The sequence below is a fragment of the Epinephelus lanceolatus genome, chromosome 21 (genome assembly GCF_041903045.1).
Source record: "Epinephelus lanceolatus isolate andai-2023 chromosome 21, ASM4190304v1, whole genome shotgun sequence".
Taxonomy (NCBI): domain Eukaryota; kingdom Metazoa; phylum Chordata; class Actinopteri; order Perciformes; family Serranidae; genus Epinephelus; species Epinephelus lanceolatus.
In genome coordinates, this window is record NC_135754.1 from 35,442,763 (window position 1) to 35,465,896 (window position 23,134).

At 41.4% G+C, this 23,134-nt stretch overlaps 1 protein-coding gene across 2 annotated transcripts; it reads right to left on the reverse strand.

Annotated features, from left to right (window-relative positions):
- Nucleotides 1–3,075: 3,075 nt before the first annotated feature.
- On the reverse strand, nucleotides 3,076–22,660 carry hlfb (HLF transcription factor, PAR bZIP family member b). 2 transcript variants are annotated; one of them, XM_033611604.2, is made up of 4 exons: nucleotides 22,259–22,660; nucleotides 19,552–19,914; nucleotides 8,895–9,109; nucleotides 3,076–5,496 (listed from the first exon to the last, which is right to left on the reverse strand). In XM_033611604.2, the coding sequence occupies exons 1-4, from the start codon at nucleotides 22,389–22,391 to the stop codon at nucleotides 5,281–5,283; spliced, it is 927 nt and encodes a 308-aa protein (XP_033467495.1). In that variant the 5' UTR covers nucleotides 22,392–22,660; the 3' UTR covers nucleotides 3,076–5,280. The 2 variants fall into 2 exon arrangements, with proteins under 2 accessions (XP_033467495.1, XP_033467494.1); XM_033611603.2 differs by having other exon boundaries at nucleotides 3,076–5,499; nucleotides 22,259–22,524.
- Nucleotides 22,661–23,134: the final 474 nt, after the last annotated feature.

Consider the following 23,134-nt stretch of genomic DNA (forward strand, 5'->3'; position numbering starts at 1 on the left):
TTAATTATTGATAATTCTAGTGCAGGGTACCTTTTTTTGTCTCAAGATCGTACAGAAATATTTTTTGGAGCTGATTGAAAGAGGAAGTGAAGGAGTTTTATTTTCCACTCTGACCAGTTTCAGTCTTCCTTCTTCCTGTTTGAAATAAATATGAGAATGATTTGTGGGGAGTTGCTGCCATCTAGTGGCCATCTTTAAAACTCCATCATCCTCCTGCATGTTGGGACTCTGATGTCTGTCTGTTCTACATTTTGTTTCCTCACTTTCATCACTGTTAAATATGAGATATCACCAGTGAGTGTTGAGAGGGAGACTCTAAGGAGGGTTCAAACTTCTAACCAATAGATATCTTCTCTGCTGTAATGTGCCGGGGCAGCAGGGTGAAGACAGCTGATGCTAACAGACTTCATAAGCTCATCAGGAGAGCTGGTTCTGTCCTGGAAGTGGAGCTGGAGTCTTCAGAGGAGAATGCTGAGAAAACTGAGTGACCCTGACCTGAGGAACCCACTGGTTGCTACTAGTTGTGAACATTAAATTGTTTTCTGTACTTAGTGTTACTGTAATTTGAGGCGTTCTCTGGCACAAGAACTTCCTCATCAGTTTTCTTGTGCTGCCTCCAGACGTCTTTCTGAAGTATTTAATTTTTTTTGAAAAACATGGGAAAACGTCCAACAAATTGCAAAAAATTTATAGATTCAGAAATTAAAAAAAAAAAAAAAAGACAAGGGAATAAAGTGCAAAAACTAAATTATTAAAATTATGTTACAGATTTTTTAAAATAATCTTAAAGCTCTTCTTCCAGGTCATTTCTTTGTCATTTTCAATTGTTCTTGTTGCAAACTTCTGTCCCAGACTTGTATCAAACAGTCCAGACTGTAATCTACAGAGCTGCTTCACACAAGAACAAAACCGAGCCACAGACTGGATTTGAACCTTTATTTATTTATTATTATTTTGATCATGAGAACATAATCAAGGACAAATATAGGAAAAAATATCTTTGAACGAACAGAGGAGAGCTGCGCAGGCTCTGAAGAAGTAGAGAGATAAATCACAGCAAACAAACGGAACAAGAGAAATAAAAAGTGCTTCAGGTTGGGTGAATACATTCCTCTGGGCCAAATGAAAAAACTGTACATACGTAAGCATATGTATATATATATATATATATTTATATATATGGAGGAGAGTGTGTCGGAGCACCTGGTGCAAAAACAACCCACCAGCTGAATCAGCTGATGTAGCACCTGCACAGGTGTGATGGAGGGTTTGAGGTATTTCAACTACGCTGGGAGGAAAAGATCTCGGAGGGTTTCTGTAATGCCCATGCATCGCCCAGACTGGTCGGGCACGCCGTTTTGGTAATATTTCTGAATATACTTATATGTGTAATATACTGCTTATATTCATGTAACCCTTTCCAAAATACACAGGAAATATCTATGTAGGAAAACAGACTGTACAAAAAAACAATATCTCTGTATAAACATTAAAACCTTTAATATATATCAATATATCATTTATATACTGTATTCTTTTGGTCTGTAGTAAAGAGTACTAAAGTGATTCCACAGTAGAAGACGACAACACTCACCCAACGCACTGTTTCAAATATACATTCATGTCTCACTCGGCCACCAGGGGGCGCACTCGTCGCTCAGCTACACTTCGGAAATATGCGAGAGAAAAAAAAAGTTCATGCCAAAGCCGTGAAGAACCATCTATTGCACACGTTTGGTTTCTGAAGGAATTTCAAAAAGACCCGTTCAAACAACAGCGAGTCTTTAAACTGACTCTGTGTCGTCTGAGAAACATTTCAACGTCTGAGCTCATAAAAAACCTCTCAGGACAAAAGCAGAGTGTTTTTAAGGAGAGAAATCAAATATCACATTTTCTTTTTTTGCCTCTTGTTTTTGTTTTCTGGAGATGAAGACCTTGGTTGTGTCAAATTGTGTTTTTCCTTTCCTGTATCACGGCAGACTGCAGCCGCACTGTGGGCTGTTCATCAGCTTTCACTTTGTCCTCAACACAACACACAGACACATTAGATTCATCTGTCAAACAACATCCAAAAAACAGAGTTCTGGAAACAGCAACGTTCATCTTCCTGCGTCACTGTCTCTGTTGCATGAGGGTGTGTGACATCAGCTGTGACACCACCTGGCACGTCAGGTAACCGTTCAGTTTGTGCCAACTAGCTCAGCACTGTAGAAATCTCTGCACACGCCCTCCTCATCCTGTTTTCAGTCACATCTACCGTCCGTTAACGAGACCAGTGAGAGCGAAATACTTTGATTGTGCCAGCAGGACGTTTGGACAGTAAAGTAACTAACATGACTCACATTTTCAAAATGAGAGCAAGAAACTCAAATTAAATTTTCATATGGAGGCGGCCCCCTGAGGTCCTGAAAGATGATTAAAAGAAGATAATTGCACACACACAAGAAAATATCTTGTGCTCACAAGTCATTCTGTCGCACAGAACAAAAACAATCTTGAGCGTGCAAAATATGATCTTGTTCTTATTTTGCAAACACAAGTTATTATCTTGTTTGCACATACGATATTATCTTTAATGCGCAATAATGTTTGAATAAATTATCTCACATAAAATAAACGATCTTGTTCACACAAGATATCCTGTATTGTGCATGAAGGATACAACCTTGTTCACAAAAAGTATTTATTTGAGCTTGCGAGACACAATTTTGAATCTTCAGGGAAGAAGTTATTATTCACACAAGATATAAAATCTATGATCCTGTTTCCACAAGATATCATTTCACAAGCACAAGTTATTAACTTTAAGTTGCACAAAAACTGATCTTGCGTGCACAACTTGTTTAGGTGGGGGTCCTCTATCTGAAAATCTTGAGCATCAAACACTTGATTTCCTGCATTCTGGTTCATTTTAATAAACAAGTTTTTACCTTTTCTGCATTTATTCATGGTGTAAATGTCTTTACTAATCTACACCTACGCTTGTTTGCACAAAATTTCTTGCACACAGAAATAATCTTCTTCATACAAGACATTCTGTTCAAATAAGATCATCCAATTTTTACTTTTTCTGAATTTTGTTTTTTTTTTTTAAATCCGTGAATGAAACCTGGATCTCTACATCACTGTGATGTGTCCAACAGTTCCTCCCGGGCAGAGAGGCGGCGGTGCTGAGATTTCTACAGCGTCTGCGTCACATCAAACTCAGGACTTTAACACGTGGACAGTGAAGATTCACAAAGGTTCATAAAGCTCGTCTCCAACGCAATGAGACAAACAGATAAACGGGTCGATACAGTCGATGTACAAACACTGAAGATACTGAACTGAAGGGAAAATGTGTTGCTGCAGTCTGGATCCACCTCAGATCCACCTGTCTGTCTGTTGGCGTCCGATCGTCAGACCTGTGAGTGTGAGCTGAAACTGTACATGAGCCTGAGCCAGACTAAGAGGCTGCCGGGGGCCACCAGGGGCCCCTAAAACAAACTTAAAGTGTCGACTCTCTTTGGGTTCCTCTCTGAACTGCTTGTCATGATTAAAGTAAGAACAGATACACTCCCTGATGTTGTTACAGCACATTTGATGATTATAAGAAAAACATTTTAGGGGCAAATTTGGGTTATAACAAATCACGAGGGTATAAAAAATACATTTCGGGGGGAGCTATACATTTCTTTTGGCATTTTGGGACACTATATCAAAATCAGTGAGTGCATCTTAAAGTCATCACATCCTTTGCACTGTCCATAAATATCCATAAAAATACTGCTGAGGGCCCCAAAAAGACTTCAGTAGAGACGCTGATTGACCAATAGCAGAGCGGCAAGAGGCGGACCACATTCATATACAGAGTCATCAGGAGCAGAACGAAGGCAGGTATGTACATGTGAACAGGTGCAGTGTGGGACCTGCACACCTCGGGGGGGGGGCGGAGTCTGTGAGGGTTAGGGGTCGGCAGAGAGCGAGGCATCGGTTGTTCTAAAGTGCCATTATTGTACACTGGAGGCGGAGGAGGAGGAGGGGTCAGAGGTTAGATGTCAGGTGGGGCGGCAGTTTAGTGTTAGTGACCCAAAGAGGAGTCCATGAGGAGAATTCACAAAGAGACGTGTGTGTGTGTGTGTGTGTGTGTGTGTGTGTGTTTAATAATCCTGAATAATGGGCTCAACTCACGGCCGTCGCTCAGGAGCAGCTTTAAGCAGCTGCTGGGTGACTGTTACCATGGAAACAGATGACAGGAGTTAGCTGGGATGTTATAAAGACGCTGATAACACTCCTGGCTCAGACAGAGAGAATAATCTGGTGCCAGAGATGAACAATAAAACCCGCGGAGTCATCTTCAGTGCTGTGCTTCTTTGTTTCTTGTCATCTAAAATATAAATCTGGTGATATTCTGTGTTTCTCTTCATCTTCAGACGAACAGTGAATGTGTCTACGAAGTTCTCTGCGTGTGTGCGTCTACAGCCCGACGTTTTGGTCCTCTGTGCCACAGAGACAGGTCTGAGAGCAGCCGTGACTGGGCAGGAACCTACTGTTATGATCAGTTCGCGGGGCGCAAGATGGCGGCTGTTCAAACGCACATATTTGAAATTTTAAGATGCATGACGACGGGACAGGATTCCACGTCTGCTGATGAAATGACCCACTCAATAACGCCAGACGCTTGCAGGAAGCTAGCTAGCAAGGTCAATAGCAGCTAGCAGCCTTTTAAAGATCGAGTTGACGCAAATTGCTTTTGTTGCCGGATGTAGCCGAACACTAACTGTTCGCCCCACTTGTTTCATCACGGCTCCAGTTAAGAATCCAAACTGGTCCCGATCTATTGGAATCGTCTGCCTCTGAGCTTATCGATTCCTTTCATTGATGCCGCCATGTTTTTATGCACAACAATGACGTCAAAATTCACACATCTCACTGCTGAACACTTTCAAACAGAAGGAGTCACGGCAGAGAGGAGGTCCAAAGTGTTGCTGAGAAACACAGAGTAACACCAGACGGATCGTTTCTCTCCCTCCATGTTTACATTCATATAAACAGTGCACTGATTGGTCCACAGTATAACCTTCACCGTCATGTCAGACAGGATGAAAAGCTGAAATATATTTAAAAGTACATTTTTTGCATCTAAACCTTTCAGCTGCCGTGAGCGGAGCCATCAGGAGTGTGAAAGGAGGGTCGCTGGTGGATCAGGAGGAGGCAGGATCATCATCTCAGAACGCGTGTTGGTGTATACGTGTCTATATATATGTATATGTGTATATATATATGTGTGTTTGTGTGTCCTCACAGCGGCCCGTGCTGTGCCTCGTACTTGGCCAGGATGTTTTTGGTGCGTCCCAGCTCTTTCCTCAGCTCGGCCACCTCCTGCCTCAGGGCCGAGTTCTCCTTCTCCAGGAAGCCGGCTCGGATGGCGATCTGGTTCTCTTTGAGCCGCCTCGCGTCCCGGGACCGTTTGGCCGCCAAGTTGTTCTTCCTGCGCCTGGCCCAGTATTTGTCATCCTGCTCGAAGGACACAAGGGAGGAGAGAGGAGACGAATACTTCAAAGAAAGATAAACATGGAAGAGGAGGGAGGACTTTTGTTTTTACGACCTGGGCTAGTTTTTAGTTTGTGTGCTTACCTTACTGAAAACCTTCACAGTTTATATTTTGTGTCACTTCTTCCTACTTTTCACTGCAACTGCTGCACAACAGCTTCCCTCAGGATAAGTAAAGTTTTGTATTATCTAATAAAGATTTACTAGAAACAGTCACGAGTCAGGAGTGGAGACACAAACTCACAGGTGGTGAACTGAGGCACATTTTCCCATATAAAGGTTTTGTCAGTCTGTTCAGCACAGAGCTGGAATCAGAGGCTGCATCCCAAGTCTCTCACTTGCATCTTTTCCTTGCGTCTTAGTCCCTCATGCAAGGAAACCATGCGAGCAGAGAGGAAACGGGGTAACATGTTTTGGGAAAATATCCTTTCCTCTCAAAAGACGTCCATTTCTGATGATGGTGTCACAGCTCTGACAGCTGCACACATGTGCACTGTGCTGCAGGGTTGCAGTGATAAACCAGTTTCAAGGTATATCGTGAAATAAAAGTTGATGGTTATGTTACCATGTACATTTGCTTGTCTACGGTATTGGAAAAGTTATTTTCTAAGGGGAGACTTTTTACACAAACCTTTCTGTTTTCAGTCCTTTAAAGGGATAGTGCACCCAAAACTGAAAATTCAGCCATTATCTACTCACCCATATGCCGAGGGAGGCTCAGGTGAAGTTTTAGAGTCCTCACATCACTTGCAGAGATCCAAGGGGAGAGGAGGTAGCAACACAACTCCACCTAATGGAGGCTGACGGCGCCCCAGATTCAAACGTCCAAAAACACATAATTGAAACCACAAAATATCTCCATACTGCTCGTCCGTAGTGATCCAAGTGTCCTGAAGCCCCGACATAAAAAGTTGTTTGGAAAAACGTCATTTGAACTCTGTTTTTAGCCTCATTGTAGCCTGTAGCTCAGTGTACAAAGAGGCAGTTAGAGCTACATTTGACGTTGAATCTGGGGCGCCGTCAGCCTCCATTAGGTGGAGTTGTGTTGCTACCTCCTCTCCCCTTGGATCTCTGCAAGTGATGCGAGGACTCTAAAACTTCATCTGAGCCTCCCTCGGCATATGGGTGAGTAGATAATGGCTGAATTTTCATTTTTTGGTTCACTATCCCTTTAAGGCTCATTCTGACTGATAATAATATAAATTCTGTGATACCATGACACCGCATTTTTTCTGAGAAGGTTATCGTACCGTGAAATTCTCACCGTACTGTGCTGACATTAATAAGGGCACACAGTTATCAGTGGCAGAGCAGCAGTTTTTTCTCTCTGCACATGAAGAACAACCTTTTATATGGTTTATATGATTTATAAATTATTTGCCTCTGTATTTATTGATATTCGGACTGTAAATTCATTATTCAGTAACCCAGAATATGATTACGGTGTCTTTTGAACACTTGAAGTTATTTATTCGGCCAAAATATTTCAGGGAAAATTGAAATGATGTAACTGAAATGTCCGTGCTGTTGGGGACATTATGACAATAAATGATGAGACAGCCTCTCTCTGACTTTGATTGTCTCCATAATAAATGTTAACGGGGGAAAATAACAGATTGTGAAAAAAAACAGAAGTCATTTTTCACTGGATGGTGAATCAGAAAAAAAAGAAAATATACAACTTCGGAGTGAAACCCTCGAGTTTAATTTCTTGTCTGTCTTCACTCTGGTATAACACTCAGATGATGTTATGATGTATCAGATCAGTTGGATTAGCTGCAGCATCCAATCAATAACTGATCTAATCAGGGAAGCCTGTTGGCCAATAAATGTCCATGCTCTCATTAATGCTCAATCATCGATCCTCAGAGCAGAGTAAGAGCTCTGTGAGGGCCTTTAAGATGGAGCCAAAGAGTCACTTCTGGTTTAAGAGAGGATCGAGGCCGAGGGAATGTCAAATATGAGACTTGGGATGGACCCGGGATGTAGTTAGCTTAGCGTAACGATGGCCTGGCTCTGTTAAAGTGTAAACCTAACAGCCTCTAATGTTCACTGTAAAACACAGTTTGTGGTTTACTATTAGATACATGCTGAAGTTATTTCACGTACTGTATATGTATTTATAAGGAAATATTTCATTGTGGTTTTCATGTTTCTCATTTGTTTAAAAATAAAAGTAAAAGGTATCTTTCTGCCCCCTGGTGGTCAAACGTCACACATTGCTGCTTTAATGCAGCTCCTATAGACGAGGTGTGGAGCCTCAGCGTCTCCCTAAAGCCTCTGCAGAGCTGCGTTCACAATCAGCTCCCAGCCGCTCATCACTGGACGGCAGCCACAAACAGATCCACTTTTTATTGGAACAAATTAAAAGCTAAATCCTCTCAGCCTGACCTCACAGCGGAGGAGACGGGTGGCAGGATCACGAAACAGCTCTGCTCTCTCATTCAGTCTCATTTAAGCCTCTTAACCAGGACGACACGCCCCCCCCCCTCTCCCGAGCAGGACCAATAGCAGACAGCGAGTTCTCTTCCAGCATGCTGTGCAGGGTTAAGCTGAGTCGATAATAATCAGCACTAATGGTTCTGTCTGCATGTCAGTCAGTCTGAGCACCGGTCCTGCACGTCAGTTTCGACTCTGAGACTTTCACAGATATGTGAATGCTCCGGCCGCTCAGGATCTTCCAGTGTGACGTCTCTGACTGATGAGAGATCTCTGTCAAACTCTACAAACTAGACTTGAAACTTGAACCTTTCTACCCTTCTACCTTGTTACCTCTCCCTTCATGCAGACACTGTGTACACATTATAATATCGCACTGAGCTGCAGATAACAGAGCAAATATCGGTGTCATGTATGACGTGAACGCAGCATTAGAAAAGGAGTATTTTGGTTTTGTGATATGCATTGAAGCAAGGAGGCGTCAGTGCCAATACTTTAGTGCCTTAAACCTCAGTTCTTTCTAAACGCCAGAAAGGGGCACGGTGCAGTCGAAAGAAGAAAATGTACATTTCTGCAAACCACGGATACATTACATAAGTCATGGAGTAGTAGTAGGAGGACAAGCTGCAGGGTTGCCAGGTCCGCTTATTAGCCGAATAATTCACTAAAGTTCCTTTTATAACATCAATGTCTTTTCAGCTTTATGAACCTGAACTGTTGTAATTTCAGTGGGTTGAATTGTGTGTAGTTTTTACTGGAAGGTTGGAACACAATTTCACCCTTAAAGTGAGTCAAGGTTATGACATAACAATGCAGGCAGGAAATCAGGTTGTGTTGCATAACGAGATGATTTCAATCTTTTGAGAGTTTAAAATAAAATTCAAAAAAAGACCTTGATCTTGTCAGAACCAACTCCAAATTACCTTCAGGTCCTCTGGGATGAAGATCTTGCGAGCTTTCTTGATCATGGGCTGTGGTTTCAGCTCCTCGGCCGAGAACTTGCGTTTGCGCGGGTCGAACATCTCCTGACCCGGCACGCTGGACAGAGCCAGGTCGGCCGGGTCGGGCTCGTACCCGACAGGGACCTGGATGGAGTCTGGGTCGATGGGGCTGGGAGTGTTTCTGGAGCTCGGGAGGCCTGGAGGAAGAAAAGCCAAGGTCTTTGAATAATGGACATCAGAGCGTCACAACAAGATGCATCTCACACAAAGTCCTGCGGATCCAGAGTGAGTAACAAGGAAATGTGTCTTTAGAAAGGCACAAAACATCTTGTCAAGGGTGATCAGAACAGATGACGTTCACTGTCAGCTGAAGATACCTGAAACGTCTATCATGACCTTATAGTATAGTTAAGATCTTTTGAAGTTGGGTTGTATGAGGTACTTAAACATAGTCAGTGTATTATCAACAGTAGATGGAGGTTGGCACGCCCTCAGTTTGGAGAAGCAGACTGCAGCACCGACAGCTGCTGGTCTACCGCTGCCTCGATCAGTTAGTTAGTTTGTGTTATTGTAGATTCACCAAAGTCACACAATAACACAAACAAACGAACTGATCGAGGCAGGACTGTACAAAGAACATCATATGACTCCACTTCAGAATATCCTATCTATCCCTTTAAGTTGATATTAAATGCGTTTGATGAGCAAATAAAAGTTTCCCAAACTGAACATGTGACTTCACCACTGCTCAGAAAAGATAAAGAAGTATTGCTCTTCCTGTCTAAGGCAAAACAATCGCTGGCCATTTTTAAAATCATAATCAACATAGTGACAAACAAAAAACTAACAAGCAAACACAGAAAAACAAAACAAAACAGCTACTTAAAAATAGGAGAATATTAAAAAGGAAATTAAATGAAACTGGTTAAATTAAAAGGTTGACATCATAAGATCTCAACCCAAAGCATCTAAACCATTTAAAGTATTAACTATTACTCGATAATAGTATTAAATAATCACAAGATATAGAAGGAATATCTACATTTATATTACAAAGATATGGTATTATATTATATTCAGAGGACTTTCTGTGAGGCTGCAGTGTGGAGCTGCGGCCAGCAGGAGGCGACAGACCTGAAGTTAAACCATTAATATAAACACTGATTTTAAACCAGGTTTGTCTGAGTGAGCAGCTTCAGGTGAAAAACCAAAACTCTTTAGCCATAAAGGTGTGACAGAAATGTTTCTGGAGCAGCTCCACGTCTTTCTGTCCTTAATTGTCCTCACTGAGGAGTCAGCCCTGACCTGCTGATACATTCACTGTCTCCTCTCTGCTGTGACGAGGTGGAAAACGTGGGCAGATCAAACTTGTGAAAATCTAAAGAAGGTGAATATATATCCATTCACCTCTGTGTGATGAGGAGCTACAGACCAAAGACGTGCCATGGGTTTAAAGGACATTTGCTCTGCTCTTTTTGCAGAACAGGGAGGTAGTTAATGACATTTACAACAATGAAATCAGCCGTCACTGTGTTTTCAGTGTTCTCCGTCATCTCTGAAGACAGACAGCCATTATGTAACACCAACTGTGGGTGTCTAAATTAACACACCATTTTAGAAGCAGCAGAAGAATAAAGGCACCAGCTGGTTTTAGCTTGAAATTCAAAGGCACTGTAAACACCTCAGTTTGGTTGAATACAACTGCAGTAGAAATAAAAAATGTTTTATGAAATATTAATGTATTTTATCAGCTGTTACACGCGTGAAGTTTCCTCCAGGAAATAATCCTTGCCAAAAACCACAGTGTCTTTTCAACTGCATTGTCACATCCACATCTTTTTATTTGCTGCCACTGTGTCTATGCTGTATTATGCTGTATTAATTATTTTAGATTTATTATGATGTGACTTTCTGTATTGATGCAGTGTGATGTTTTTATTGTATCTGGTGAAACCAAAGGTGAATATCTACCCTCTGCTCAACAGTGTTCTATAATATTTTATTCTAACGAGCAGTTAATGTTGAGGGAGTTTGTATTAAAGCCCATTTGTGCCATAAAAAGAAAAAAGAGTGAGTAAATAAAAAAAATAAAAATATGAAATGACAAAAACAGTTATGGTAAATAAAATTACTGTAAGCAAGTCAGATCAGTTATAACAGGTAATAATAAGTCATCTTAATTTTGACTTAAAAACTCACATTTTCAGTTGTAAACTTGCAATTTGGTCTGAACCTGATTTATTTTTTCATGATTTCAACTGCTAAAACTTTTAATTCTAATAAGAAGTCTTAATTTTGTTATCATAGATATAACATTTTTTACTTTTATCCTTTTAAAATCTAATCTTTTTGGTGTTTCTTTGTGCAGAAAAGGACCATCCATACCGTCTTCCATGCATTTGGCCTCCAAGGGAAATTACATTTAGAAAGTACAAACACATAACAAATATTTGTTTTTATGAGTCAAATTTTAAGACAAGTGATGTCAGCGGAAACAAAAAGGTGAATAAGCTGTACACCTGAATGGAGTTGCCCCTCCCCCGACTGTCTCTTTCTCTCTATGAGCCTGAGAAGCAGTTCTTGGAAGAGACTATTTGTTTTTCCTCTCCAGCTGGTCCTGCAGAGGTCAGGGCAGGTGTGGGTGTGTGTGTGTGTGTGTGTGTGTGTGTGTGTGTGTGTGTGTGTTTTCACTTGTACTTGCTACATAGTGAGGACCAAAATGTGCTTTTTAACAACAGCGAGAGGACATTTCTTTATAAGTGTGGACATTTTGGCCTGTTAAAAGGTCAAGACTTTGTTTAAAGGTCCTGGTTAGAATTAGGTCAAGGTTAGGGACATTTAGATGTGATGGGTACAGTTAGGGTCATGGGCCAAAGATATAAGTACAGGCATGTGTGTGTGTGTGTGTGTGTGTGTGTGTGTGTGTGTGTGTGTGCACTCTTGTACGGTAATTTTTGTGAGGACCAGTTCAAGACAGTTAAGAAAGAGGACATTTTTTCAAAGTGAGGACTTTGTTTGGTACTGACTTTGGGCCACGGGAGCCCACACTGTCGTAAGCAAATGCACCACAGGGTATTCAAACACTTGAGGTCATGTTGAATACTATTTTGACTTCACATAGCGCAACTAACGAGGTAGCGTAACCGTTTCTGCCTAAACCAAACTGCAATCAAAAACCAAGCAACTGACTGAGCCTGTAGCAAATAGCATTGTCTGCCTGAACATGGTGCATGCCTGATGACAGTGCTCCAAAAATCTTTTATTTCAAACCATTCCCACAAACAACATCCTACCAGTGTGACACCTGTCATTGTGCAACCACAGAATCACCTTAGCCACAGGCCCAGTAAAGAAAAGGTTTAAAAAAGGACTGTTAGAAAATTCAGACCGGGTTACAATCAGGTTTAGGTTGATTTTAGGGTGGATTTCGATGTTTAACCGCACAATGGAATCACAGCTCCCTTCAAATGTATTAGTGACGTTTAAACCGACCGCAGCTCTTCCTCAGATTTTTGCCTGAGGACGAGCTGCAGCTGGTCCTCCATCATGTGCTTCCACATGACTGAAGCACATGATGGATTCAGGTTGACACATGATGATGTGCCTCACTGCGTCAAAACGTGATGCTGACAGACGTCCTGACATGTGTGTGTGTGTGTGTGTGTAACATGAGTGTGAGCCGCTGAGTCGTGGTTCCTGATGTTTCCCACAGAGCCCAGCTGGTCTCTGATCCCTATGTTTAGAGCTGGTTTGAAAATATACATCCTACATTACTGTTATTATTTTGAACCTCAGACAGAACCATGCTAGCAGTTTCCCCTAGCTTTCAGTCTTTATGCTAGGCCAAGCTAATCACCTCATGATTCCAGCTATGTACTGAACACACAGAATAAATCTGTTTCACAAATATTCAATTACTCCATTTAGCCAATAATTTAAACCACTGATCTGGAAGAGAAACTAAATATCCATCAGGCCAGCGGCTCCCACCTGATGGTTGGGACCCCTCCAACAGGTCACATGATAGATCACAGGGGTCTCAACAAGATAAGAATGAAGATAAAACACACTTATACTACAGAAAATGACATGTTTCTGCTTTTTTCTAACCCTTCCTACTACTCTTCCCCTTTTCAGGCCTCTAGAAAGTATTTTCTTTAATGCAGAATCTGTACAACTGTGAGCTTGTGTGAATTATTGAAGATACATTTGAGTCTTTTCACCTCTTCTTTTCTCTAATCAGAACTTGTACAAACACTGTTTTGTGAGATTTTAGTGAGTAGATGTAGAGATAAATTTCTTCTTCATCCTGCCCAAGACCAGACCTGCAAATGATGAGCTGGCAGGCTTTAATTTTCTCTTCTCGATTCAACCCAGTCAGCTGGAAAAAGCTTGATATTGTATGTTTCTGCAAATAAAAGATACGTTAAATTTGCAGGTTATTATGCAGCAAATACAATCGCAATACAACCTGATTTTCATGGCACTATCCTGGCTGGAAACGCAACAATGGGTTGCTAAAAATCAACCATGTTATGTGAGTAAAAACCAATGGAAACAAAGTGATGACTTGCTAAATAACAACTGCTTTTGTTGGCACTATCCTGGCAGGAAATACAGTGATGTCTCCATGGAAGAACAGCCATGACGTTGGTAAAAAGCCGCTGGAAACACAGCAATGACTCATTAAAACACATCAGCTTTGATCTATGTTAGTCTTGAATGGTGGTCTGGAGCCTCCAGAAGACAAAGTCAGCTCATATACTGCGTCACTTTAGAAACATTGATGTGATACATAAAAATCTAACAGGTTTGCAGAAATGTAAAATGCAAACATTTTCTTGGTGACTGGGCTGCGCAATCCTACATTTGGGGGATTTGGGTTGTGAAGTCCTCTTCAGAGCCCCAGAGAAGCTCGGTCCAGTGCCGAGTGGGATGACACCCGTGATTGAAAAAGTCACTTTAGAGTCTTGAACTATGCACTTCTCACAACAATATCAAAGCAGTTTGTGCAGGTCAGAGGTGACTCCGAGATGAAAGTGTGAGGAAACATTTCAGGTTCAGGATGTGGCTGTTTGTGCTGTTTGAGTCCGTCCTCTCTCTGGCAGTTTGTTTTTCATTACTTGCTGAACCCCGGGTAACCCTGGTTGTTCCTGCTTCCTTATCTGCAGGACAGTCACAGGGCCATGTGGGAATACAAATATGCCAGATTATGCCCATAGATTACTCAGCTATATTTAGACATGAGAGCAGCAGATTACTGCTGGCCTCTGCTGGGCTGAAGCTACAGTGTGATGCTGTGCAGGGAGCCGTGACCGCTGATGGGAGAAGTTTCAAAATCTTTCATGGGAGTCAAAGTCAGTGGAAAAGTATGAACTTTACTAAAATGTTGCAGTGGTTTCAGAGTGAACATATTAATGGGAATGTGAGTTTATAGTCCAATACAGCTGTCTATATATGTCTTTGTAAAGATCGTTAAATGTGTCAATGAGGAGGTTTTTTTCACTGTCAAGGTCTGAAGGATTACATTAGTTTAGTTTAGTTTAGTTTATTTTGGTCATTTTTCAACTTATACAACTTAAAAATACAATACTGAGACATTACTTTTGAAGCAGTGGCGACAATTGATTTGTTGTGTTAGCCTGACTAAACTCAGACTTTAAAATTTATGTAAACATGTTAGTCTGACTGAAATCGTAATAAATCGAATTTCTCAAAGTGGGACTAACACACCCAGACAATGTGACTCCTGCATGTATACAGTGAACCAGAGCAGATTAATCAGTAATCATAGAGCAGATTCTGGAGAAGCAGACGACGTGCTTTTCAGAAAAGTTTAGGAAGGAATCACAAGTGTTTTGTCCGGGAAATGTGTCATACACAAATTATTATTCAAAGCAGGATAGTTTAAAAAATCAGCTCCAGTCTCGACCTTTAAAAAACCATCAGATGAACTCCTGCAGCTGATTCTGAAAACACAAAACATGAACTCTACTCTGGACCAAGCGGAATATCCCTGTCTGAATCACACACTTTAGCCCTGTGTGTGCGCGTGCTTGTGTGTGTGTGTGCGTGTGTGTGCGCATGTGTGTGTGTGAGCCACAGGGTTATTAGTTGATGTGAGTGTAAACACAGGGCTGGAAACTTGGTGTGTGTTGATGTGAGGGTTACCGCCCCCTGGCCTACTTTTGCAGAGAACACTATGTTCTTAAAACACTGATCTCATGCAGGGACAGGCGTGCACGCACACACACAGGCGCACGCTCACACACACACCAGCCGGTCACATGTCTCTGCATGCTGCGAGAGGGCGGCTTGTTTTCTTTCTCTATAAACATGAGGAACTCAGAGCGAGTAAAAGACTTCACACGGAAGTTTTCGCCGTCACACGCACACATGTTGTTACACGAGTGCGTACAGACACACACACCCATACTGAGGCCAGGACATCTGTCGAGGTGTTGAATCTGACACCTCTCTCACTCCTGGCGTCTGGGGTGGACATGTTTTCCTCACTCTGCGCAGCAGCGCAGAGCGAGCGTTACTACTTGCAGAGTTTCCCCCCATCTGAGATGAGATCTGAGCACACCTGAGCTCCTCTCACCTTTGCACTGTTTCACTCCTTACGCAGCATTTCTCTGGCCACGAGAAGGTCAAGGATTTAAACTTTGCTCTCTCTGATCTGAGAGTGTTTTCTGTGTGTGGTGAAAGAAGGTGACCAAAGATTAGAGTGCAGGACGGTGGGGTCATGTGCAAATAAATGTCTAGCAACGACGTGTAAATGATACGAGTGGACGTCAGAATGAACGACACGGTGGCACTGACATCACTTTATGACACACTGACCTCAAGGAGCGAGATATCTTTTAGATATTTTTGGATGTCTTCCTTTATGGGTTGGGGGAAAAAATCAATACAGTAAAGTATCGCAATATTTTGTGTGGCAATATTGTATTGAACAGCAAGTATTGAAATATTATTCCATAAATTATTAATGCTGCAAATACAAATTAAACTTTTGCTCGCCTACAGACTGAAACTCTATCTTATTGGATAAAAACAGACATTGACACAGTTTTTTCTTAATTTGGAGCTAATAAAATGTAATAAATTGCAATATATATCGCAATATATGTTATTACAATACTCAGTATCTTGCAAAACATTTAAAAGCGCAATAATATTGCATCATGACCAGTGTATCATGATAATATCATCTCAGGGGGTCTCTGGTGATTCCCACCCCTAACTTCCTTTGAGGATTATAAAAGAAGCCAAAGTTGTTAAAATGTTAACGTCTGATCACGAGCAGCCGAACTAAAACTACATATCTGACAGCTGTCTGATGAAACAAGAAGTAAAAAATACTACAAATATGGCCAGACATTCATGACAACTTTACTTTTACAGGGTTTTGTATAAAGGTTTTTGACACAAGTATTGATGCGATATCTTGGTTTCGGTACCGACAGTACAACAATACTTATTAGATCCCTTGCTTCTCTACAAAAATCACGTTTTCTCTTAACAAAATAACCTGGAGGTCTTAAATGGTTACTATTATTTAAAACACAAGCACCTTTATCTAAATCAAATACTTAATAATTGGCAAACAAAGTGATTTGGCTCCAGCGTGATTACTTCTTGTTTTGTTTTTTTAACTAAACCACTGGCATGTGACAGGATTTAAAAAAACATGTACAGTAGCTAAGAATCAAGCTGAGCTCAGTAATGTCTGTTTGTCTATCTAAACTTTGCTAACGTGACTAAATAAGCCATCGTGAGACACTGGTCGTACCCGTCTGCGTGGGCTGACATGCTGCTTTTTATTTCATATAAATTCAACTTTGAATTTGTTAAACAAAGTCTTTCAAAACTTATATCATTTTTACTCAGGCAGACTGTGGTCTGTATCAAAAGAGTATAAAATGTTAATTTTATTAATTCGCAGAATTAATTGTATTTTTTATTTGTTATTAATATCTCTGGTTTTTATCATCCTAATAGTCGTCAAATCCATATATTTTTTAGTCTAAAACAACCTGGTCTCACTCACAACTTGTCAACATCAACACTTGGTCAGTGGCCCTCACCATCAAAAAACAACTCATCGAGGCACCTTTGGTGTCGGTAACAGACGCAGCGGGCGCCACCATTTTTTTGATGCTCTGAGCAACTGCCGTACCATAAAGAGCGAGAAAGGCGGAATGGTCAAACAAACTCCAGACTTTCACCCAGGAGACTGCTCTCTGTGTCCTGTGTAACAGCAAAAGTCAACCAAGTTATTCTAATATGTCATATGTATATATGTATGTCATGTGGTGTTACGTCACATTATTTAAGCCAAGCATTATGTTTTTTATCATACTCTAACCACATGTCAGGTCTGCACATTGTTTCCCTTTCACACATGTAGCACATAAAATGAGCCTGTGTGTGTCAGACCTGATCACACCTGCTGGATATACTCTGTATGGTTAAGCGAAGGGTGGTGCCTGCATGGAGCATGCAGGGTGCAGCGCATGATGCAAATTACACCGTGATCCCTTAGCGTGTTTGTAATTGTATCTTGCCATTTTATTAATTTGTCTGTTTTTGGCCCTTAACAACAGAAGTTCTTGAACCTAGCCGTTTCTCCAGTTAGACATTTTTGCTGCTAACGATTCTTCTTCTTCACCTGCTGTTAGTTTTCCTCTGGTTTTCCATGAGCCGCACACGCCTTTGCTTGCAGTGAATTCTCTGGACAATGATCTGCTCTATTCACATTAAGGACTTTGTACTCAGGAGCTGGCAGGGTTCTTTTCATTTAATGTCCGACTCAACTGATTTGGATATTTGCGTTCTCACGTACAGCTCCTCCAGGTAATGTCTAGATAATTTCAGGTTTGCAGTGTAAAAAGGCGTATAGTTCAATGTGCGGGCCGCTGCCCAAGTGTCGGTATTTGATGAGTTGGTTTGGTGTGAGACTGTGTTCTCTAAAACTGCTGAAGCCTATAAAGTACCCATTGTGTGTAAGTTTAAACTTGTAGAATCTGAACAGCCCTCAGGGTGCTAACACCAGTAGACATGACCTCAGTGTTGCTGTAGCTACAGCCCTGCTGAGAGTCCTGCTATTAGACCATCGATTTTCATCTACAGCTAAAAGTACAGAAATCATTTAATCTTAAAGCTGAACTCATGTGAACTCATTTTAACCGAATCCTCCTCCTCGGCTACGAATCAAACTGTTCCTCGAGTGAGATATTTAGCCGATTGATTTTTCTATACAAAGACCAAATCCCCCCTGCAGCCCTGAACGCCTCCTGCCTTTTTTCTGCTCAACCATCACTGCTAATCACTCAGGAGGACAAAGGCTTCTTACTCCTACTGCAGCTACAACTTATCATGAAAGATGTCCTTTTGTTTTCAGCCTGAGATAACAAAGGGGAAAACTGGTTGTTCAAAGTAATGCTTTGTAGTGGTGCTCTGGTGGTGCTTCTTTTAGTGTTGAGTGAGACATGCAGCCTTGATTTCACTGACTGCCCTGCTTTTCAAGACTGGTGGAGATTTCTGAGCCCATAGAAGAGCGTGTGATCACTTAAAAGAACATGTCTGTGTTTTAGCTCGTACAAATTACGTAACCTTCATATTTTGCTGATCATTTTAAAAACATGTTGTAGAGTTTTAGATTTCTAGGTGTATTTCTCCTTTAATTCCAGACATATGTTGTTTTCCATTCACACTGTAATGCACATAAGTCAATTAGCAGTCTCTTAAACTACAGCAGAAACAATTGGTCAATTAATCAATTAGTTGAGCGGTTGATTGACAGAAATTTACTGGGAAAAGTCAGGTTTTCTTACAGTCATATGATACTGTACTGAATATCTTTGGGGTTTTGAAACACCAAAGAACTTTCGCTGCATCTTTAAGAAAACATGCGACTGGGTTGAGAATGATGACTGGCGTTATAAGAGTATAGCTCAGTGCGTGCTAGGGAATGCGTGGTTGAGAGAGATGGTGGTGACTGCGCTGACAACACACAGGTGTTGGCATTCAGAGCAGCAAAGAAAAACTGTGGTCTATGGTGCACGGCCTCACCTAGACTCATGTGCTCGCAACTCTTATTTATCTTCCCATAAAAATAAAACAAAACAAAATGTTTCGCTTTCCGCAGCATTTATGGTAATGCTGGGCAACTTTTCATCATTCACACTTGTTCATTATTGTGTAGTTCCTCAGGGATCATCCTTGGTCCTGTTATCTTTCTCCCTAAAAATGTAATTTCGCTGCTATGCTGATGACACCCTGCTTTATCTGCAAATAAAACAAAAACAAACAGGCTTATTTACAGCTTCTAAAGGACTGTCTTTAGAGTAGGCCGTAACTTTCCTCAGCTGAATGAAACCAAGATATTTTTTGTGCCTTTACTGAACCAACTGTTGGTAACGTTCTGTAATGAACGTAAAACAGAAGTTACCTTCAATGGAAAAAATATGTCTAAAACACAGCAGTGTGGTTTGCAAATCAAATTCTCCTTTTAAGTTTATACACCAGTGGAAGTAAATGGAGTAAAAATTGCACAAACATCATCGTAAACTGAGGCTGGAATATGAAAATGAATTATAGGAGAAACGGTGTGTGTGTATTTCTGTGTTACCTGCTCTTGCGGGGCTGCTGTGCAGGCAGTTTGGAGAGACGACGCTTGTGTGTACAGAGGTGGAGGCGTGGTTGCTGAGGTCCATCACAGAGGGTGACGACGTGGGCGCGGCTTGGGACATAATTGGCGGCTGGCGTGGCGGAGCGTGTGGTTGGTGCTGGTTGAGTTGGTGGTGGTGCTGGGAGGGGCTGGAGGGGATGCCGTTCTCAGACAGGAACTCTTCCAGGTCCATGTACTCCAGCTGGAAGGTGTCTCCATCGTACGGCAGAGTCTTGTCCCACAGCGTGGGGCCGAGGAAGGCTGACTGGGGGGCGCTACGCTCCTCCTCAAGGTTCTTCTCCTTCTCCTGCTCCTTGCTGAAAGCTACACGAGGACAGAGGGAATGAATCAGTCAGTGCAACTCAAAATAAGAAAATCCTTCTGTTTGGGTATGGATCTTGGGATTTGGATTATAACCTCTTAGTTTCTCAAGTCCAATGCTAGTCCTGCCTTAAAGGAGCCCTGAAGAGTTTTTGATCACCTGCAGCTCCGTGAAGCATTTGGAAATTATATTGTTGAGCAGGTCCACATTTTGTGGCATCTCACGCTCTACTAGCACATGACACAGATTTAGAAAATGTTGGAATTGTATATTTCTGCAAACTATAAATAAGTTACATTTGCACATTGTATATCAACATTTCTAAAGTGGCATGTCACCTAGGTGAAACGACTGCCAAGCTGTAGACCAATGTTTGAGACCAGCAAATAAGTCGTTGCTATTTTTCCAGCAGCTTTTAGCCTCCAGACGTGGGTGTTTTTTAGCGACCAGTCATTGTTTTTCCAGCGGGGACAGAGGCACAAAAAGTGGTTGCATTTTACTGAGATATCGTTGTGTTTCCAGTGCCCCCAAAACTGAATATTTTGAGCCAGCACATGACCTTTTCCTAAACATGACCAAGTTTTTGCTTTGTTTTTATTTCGAATCTGAACTGCATAATAACATGCAGATGTAACATATCTGTGGTTTGCAGAAACATAATGCCAACATTGTTTCTGGCAGCTGGGTTGCCAAAAAGTCCTCCAAACTAAACAACCAAATGTGATATTTATCACTGCTTTCCAATATGAAACTCTGTACTGAGCATTTTCTGATCTAACAAGATGCCATTGTTTGTCAGTGTCTACCAACACCATCAAAATTCCAAAAATGACTCACATGACTGTTTTCTACTTGCCATGATTAAGGTTTGTTTGTGTTTTCGTATGTAAGAGTTGATTATAGTTCGGAAAAGATCATGGTTCACATTTATAAAAATATTTGGGTGAGGGCAAGAAATGAACACTTATACTGTGGCTTTATGACTGTAGATTATAATATATGGGTGTCACCCTGTTCTTGCTCTGGTTGCTACAACAGAAGCATGTAAACAAATGCTGCTTTTGTCTCAGTGACACTCAGTCCTGCTGATGATTTCATGCTGTTCCACTAATCGCCAGCTGGTGGCGGTAATGTCTCTGGAGCAAACATAATGCAAATTTTTTTTTAAAAATATCATATACATCAGTTTTGCAGCTTGAATAAATAAAGTTAACATGAGATTAATGCATCAGGTGAAAATGATGAAATTTTAGGCACAGCTCATAATAAACAATGGCACCTGGACATCTGTGTCATCCAACAAGAAGACTGAAATGCTTTTCATTAGCAGTTAAAACCTAAAACAAGAGGGATTATGGGTATAAAGAGGCAGATTTCATAATAGGAAACTCAACATGAAGTGACGAGGGAGTGTGTTTCTAGTGAGTCGCCAAAACTGGTGAAGAAGACGGTTTAGATTTTACAGTTTAGACAAAGAACTTGAAACATGTTCACAATACTTCAGACAATGTCAGACCTTTAATGTTTCCTCAGAACCGTCATGGTTCCTCACTGACAGCGAGGTGTGTCCTTGAACACAACACTGGACCTCTATCAGCTCCACAAACCCTGACCTCTGACCTTCCTATGAACAGACGCATCTTTCCCACAGGAATCAATAAGTTTTCCACTGTTTATTATTATTGATTATGAGTGTTTTTGTGACACTTCACAGACACATTTCTGCATGTTTGTCACCAAACAACCAATATTATGACTTTACGCTCCACATTTAAATATGCTTCAAATGCATGCACTGAAATATCTGCTAAAATTCCAGCAATAAAACCCAACCATTTTCAGTTAATGAAATGACAATTAGGTTGGTCACAAGTGTCTTTGGTGGGAGGGGTTTGGCTGTGCAGCTCTCTTGGCAGGCACATTTAACAAACATTAATATTATAATTACATTACAGCTCATCTGGCCTGATTTTAATATATATGGAATGAGCGTTTATAATATTTATATAAGGCACTTAATTCGCACTGCTCCTCTGCACATTTCCAAGCATATTTCTGCCTGGACTGCTATGAAAAGTTTATCTGCGTGAGACTCAGAGTTAACCTTCCCTGCAGCTTTAGATACAGGTTCAAAAAGACTAAAGAAAAGTGCAGAGACACACTCCATGCTTGGAACGCAGCTCTGACAGCTCAGCGGCAGCATGACTGAGATTCCTCGTAAATCAACTCTCTTTAAAACACCCAACACTCCATGCAGTCAACATGAACAGTAAATCACAGCCTAATAAAAGCAGACAGTAAATCATGTGTTGAAGCTCTGCGGCACCGTTTCTCTCCCAACTTCACCTTCATGATGTAGCGGCAGCTTCATCGGGTTCTCCAGCAGAGACTTGAGCACTCCGTGCGTCGCTGAGGGCAGAAAACTTGGATTGAGCGGGATGGGATGTCGGGACATTTTCTCCATCACGCCTCCTTGCATCGGGCGAGCCGGGGTCCGAAAAAACACAAGTGAAGAAGAAGAAGAAATAAAACCAAAAGGAAATGTGGGGAAGGAAAAGTGTGAATGTAGTTGGTGAGTCCTCGGCTCTGCAGCTACATGGAAACACTCAGATTATAAAATGATCACAGCCCTTAGAATAAAACCCTGTCTGCTGGAATAAAAACAATAATCGGCGCGGGACGTGTTGTGGGCGCGTGTGGCGGTGCCTGACCGGGCTGCAGGAGGCGGACAGACCGATCACCGATCCCATGTGTGAGACCGGAGGACTGCTGACGTCAAACACCCGCCTCTCTACCTCCACACCCCTCCTCTATCTCTCTCCGCCTTTCCTCACTGCTCACTCAAATCTGCAGAGCTGACCATTTATTACAGTCAATTAATTTATATCAATTATTATTAATATTTTAATTATATGTGAAGAAATATGTGATTTCTTTAAGTAACCCTAAGGAGTCCTCCCAAACCCTCATATTAATTAATAGCTGTATATACAAATTCAAGTATTTTTTTGTGTGCAGCCCAACTTTCTGTCCATTTTACGCACACAAATATTCTTTTCAAAACACAATGCCTTTGAAATCCTAAATAATCCTGACCTCACAAAATGTTATTTATCATAAATTATTAATGTGAATAATCTCCCAACTTCCTTTGATCAGAAGAGACGCGCGTGTCTCTCCTGTAAAGAGTTAAAGCGCGCAGCTGGTGACACATGAGTGCAG

What these genes read in the sequence shown, in the direction of transcription:
- hlfb (XM_033611603.2), bottom strand. Translation starts at nt 22,391, where the DNA reads ATGCAAGGAGGCGTGATGGAGAAAATGTCCCGACATCCCATCCCGCTC. An exon ending in GCTGCCGCTACATCATGAAG is followed by an intron (nt 19,915 to 22,258) that starts GTGAAGTTGGGA and finishes GTCCTCGTGTAG; the next exon opens with CTTTCAGCAAGGAGCAGGAG. An exon ending in TCATCCCAGAGGACCTGAAG is followed by an intron (nt 5,500 to 8,894) that starts GTAATTTGGAGT and finishes GTGTCCTTCGAG; the next exon opens with CAGGATGACAAATACTGGGC.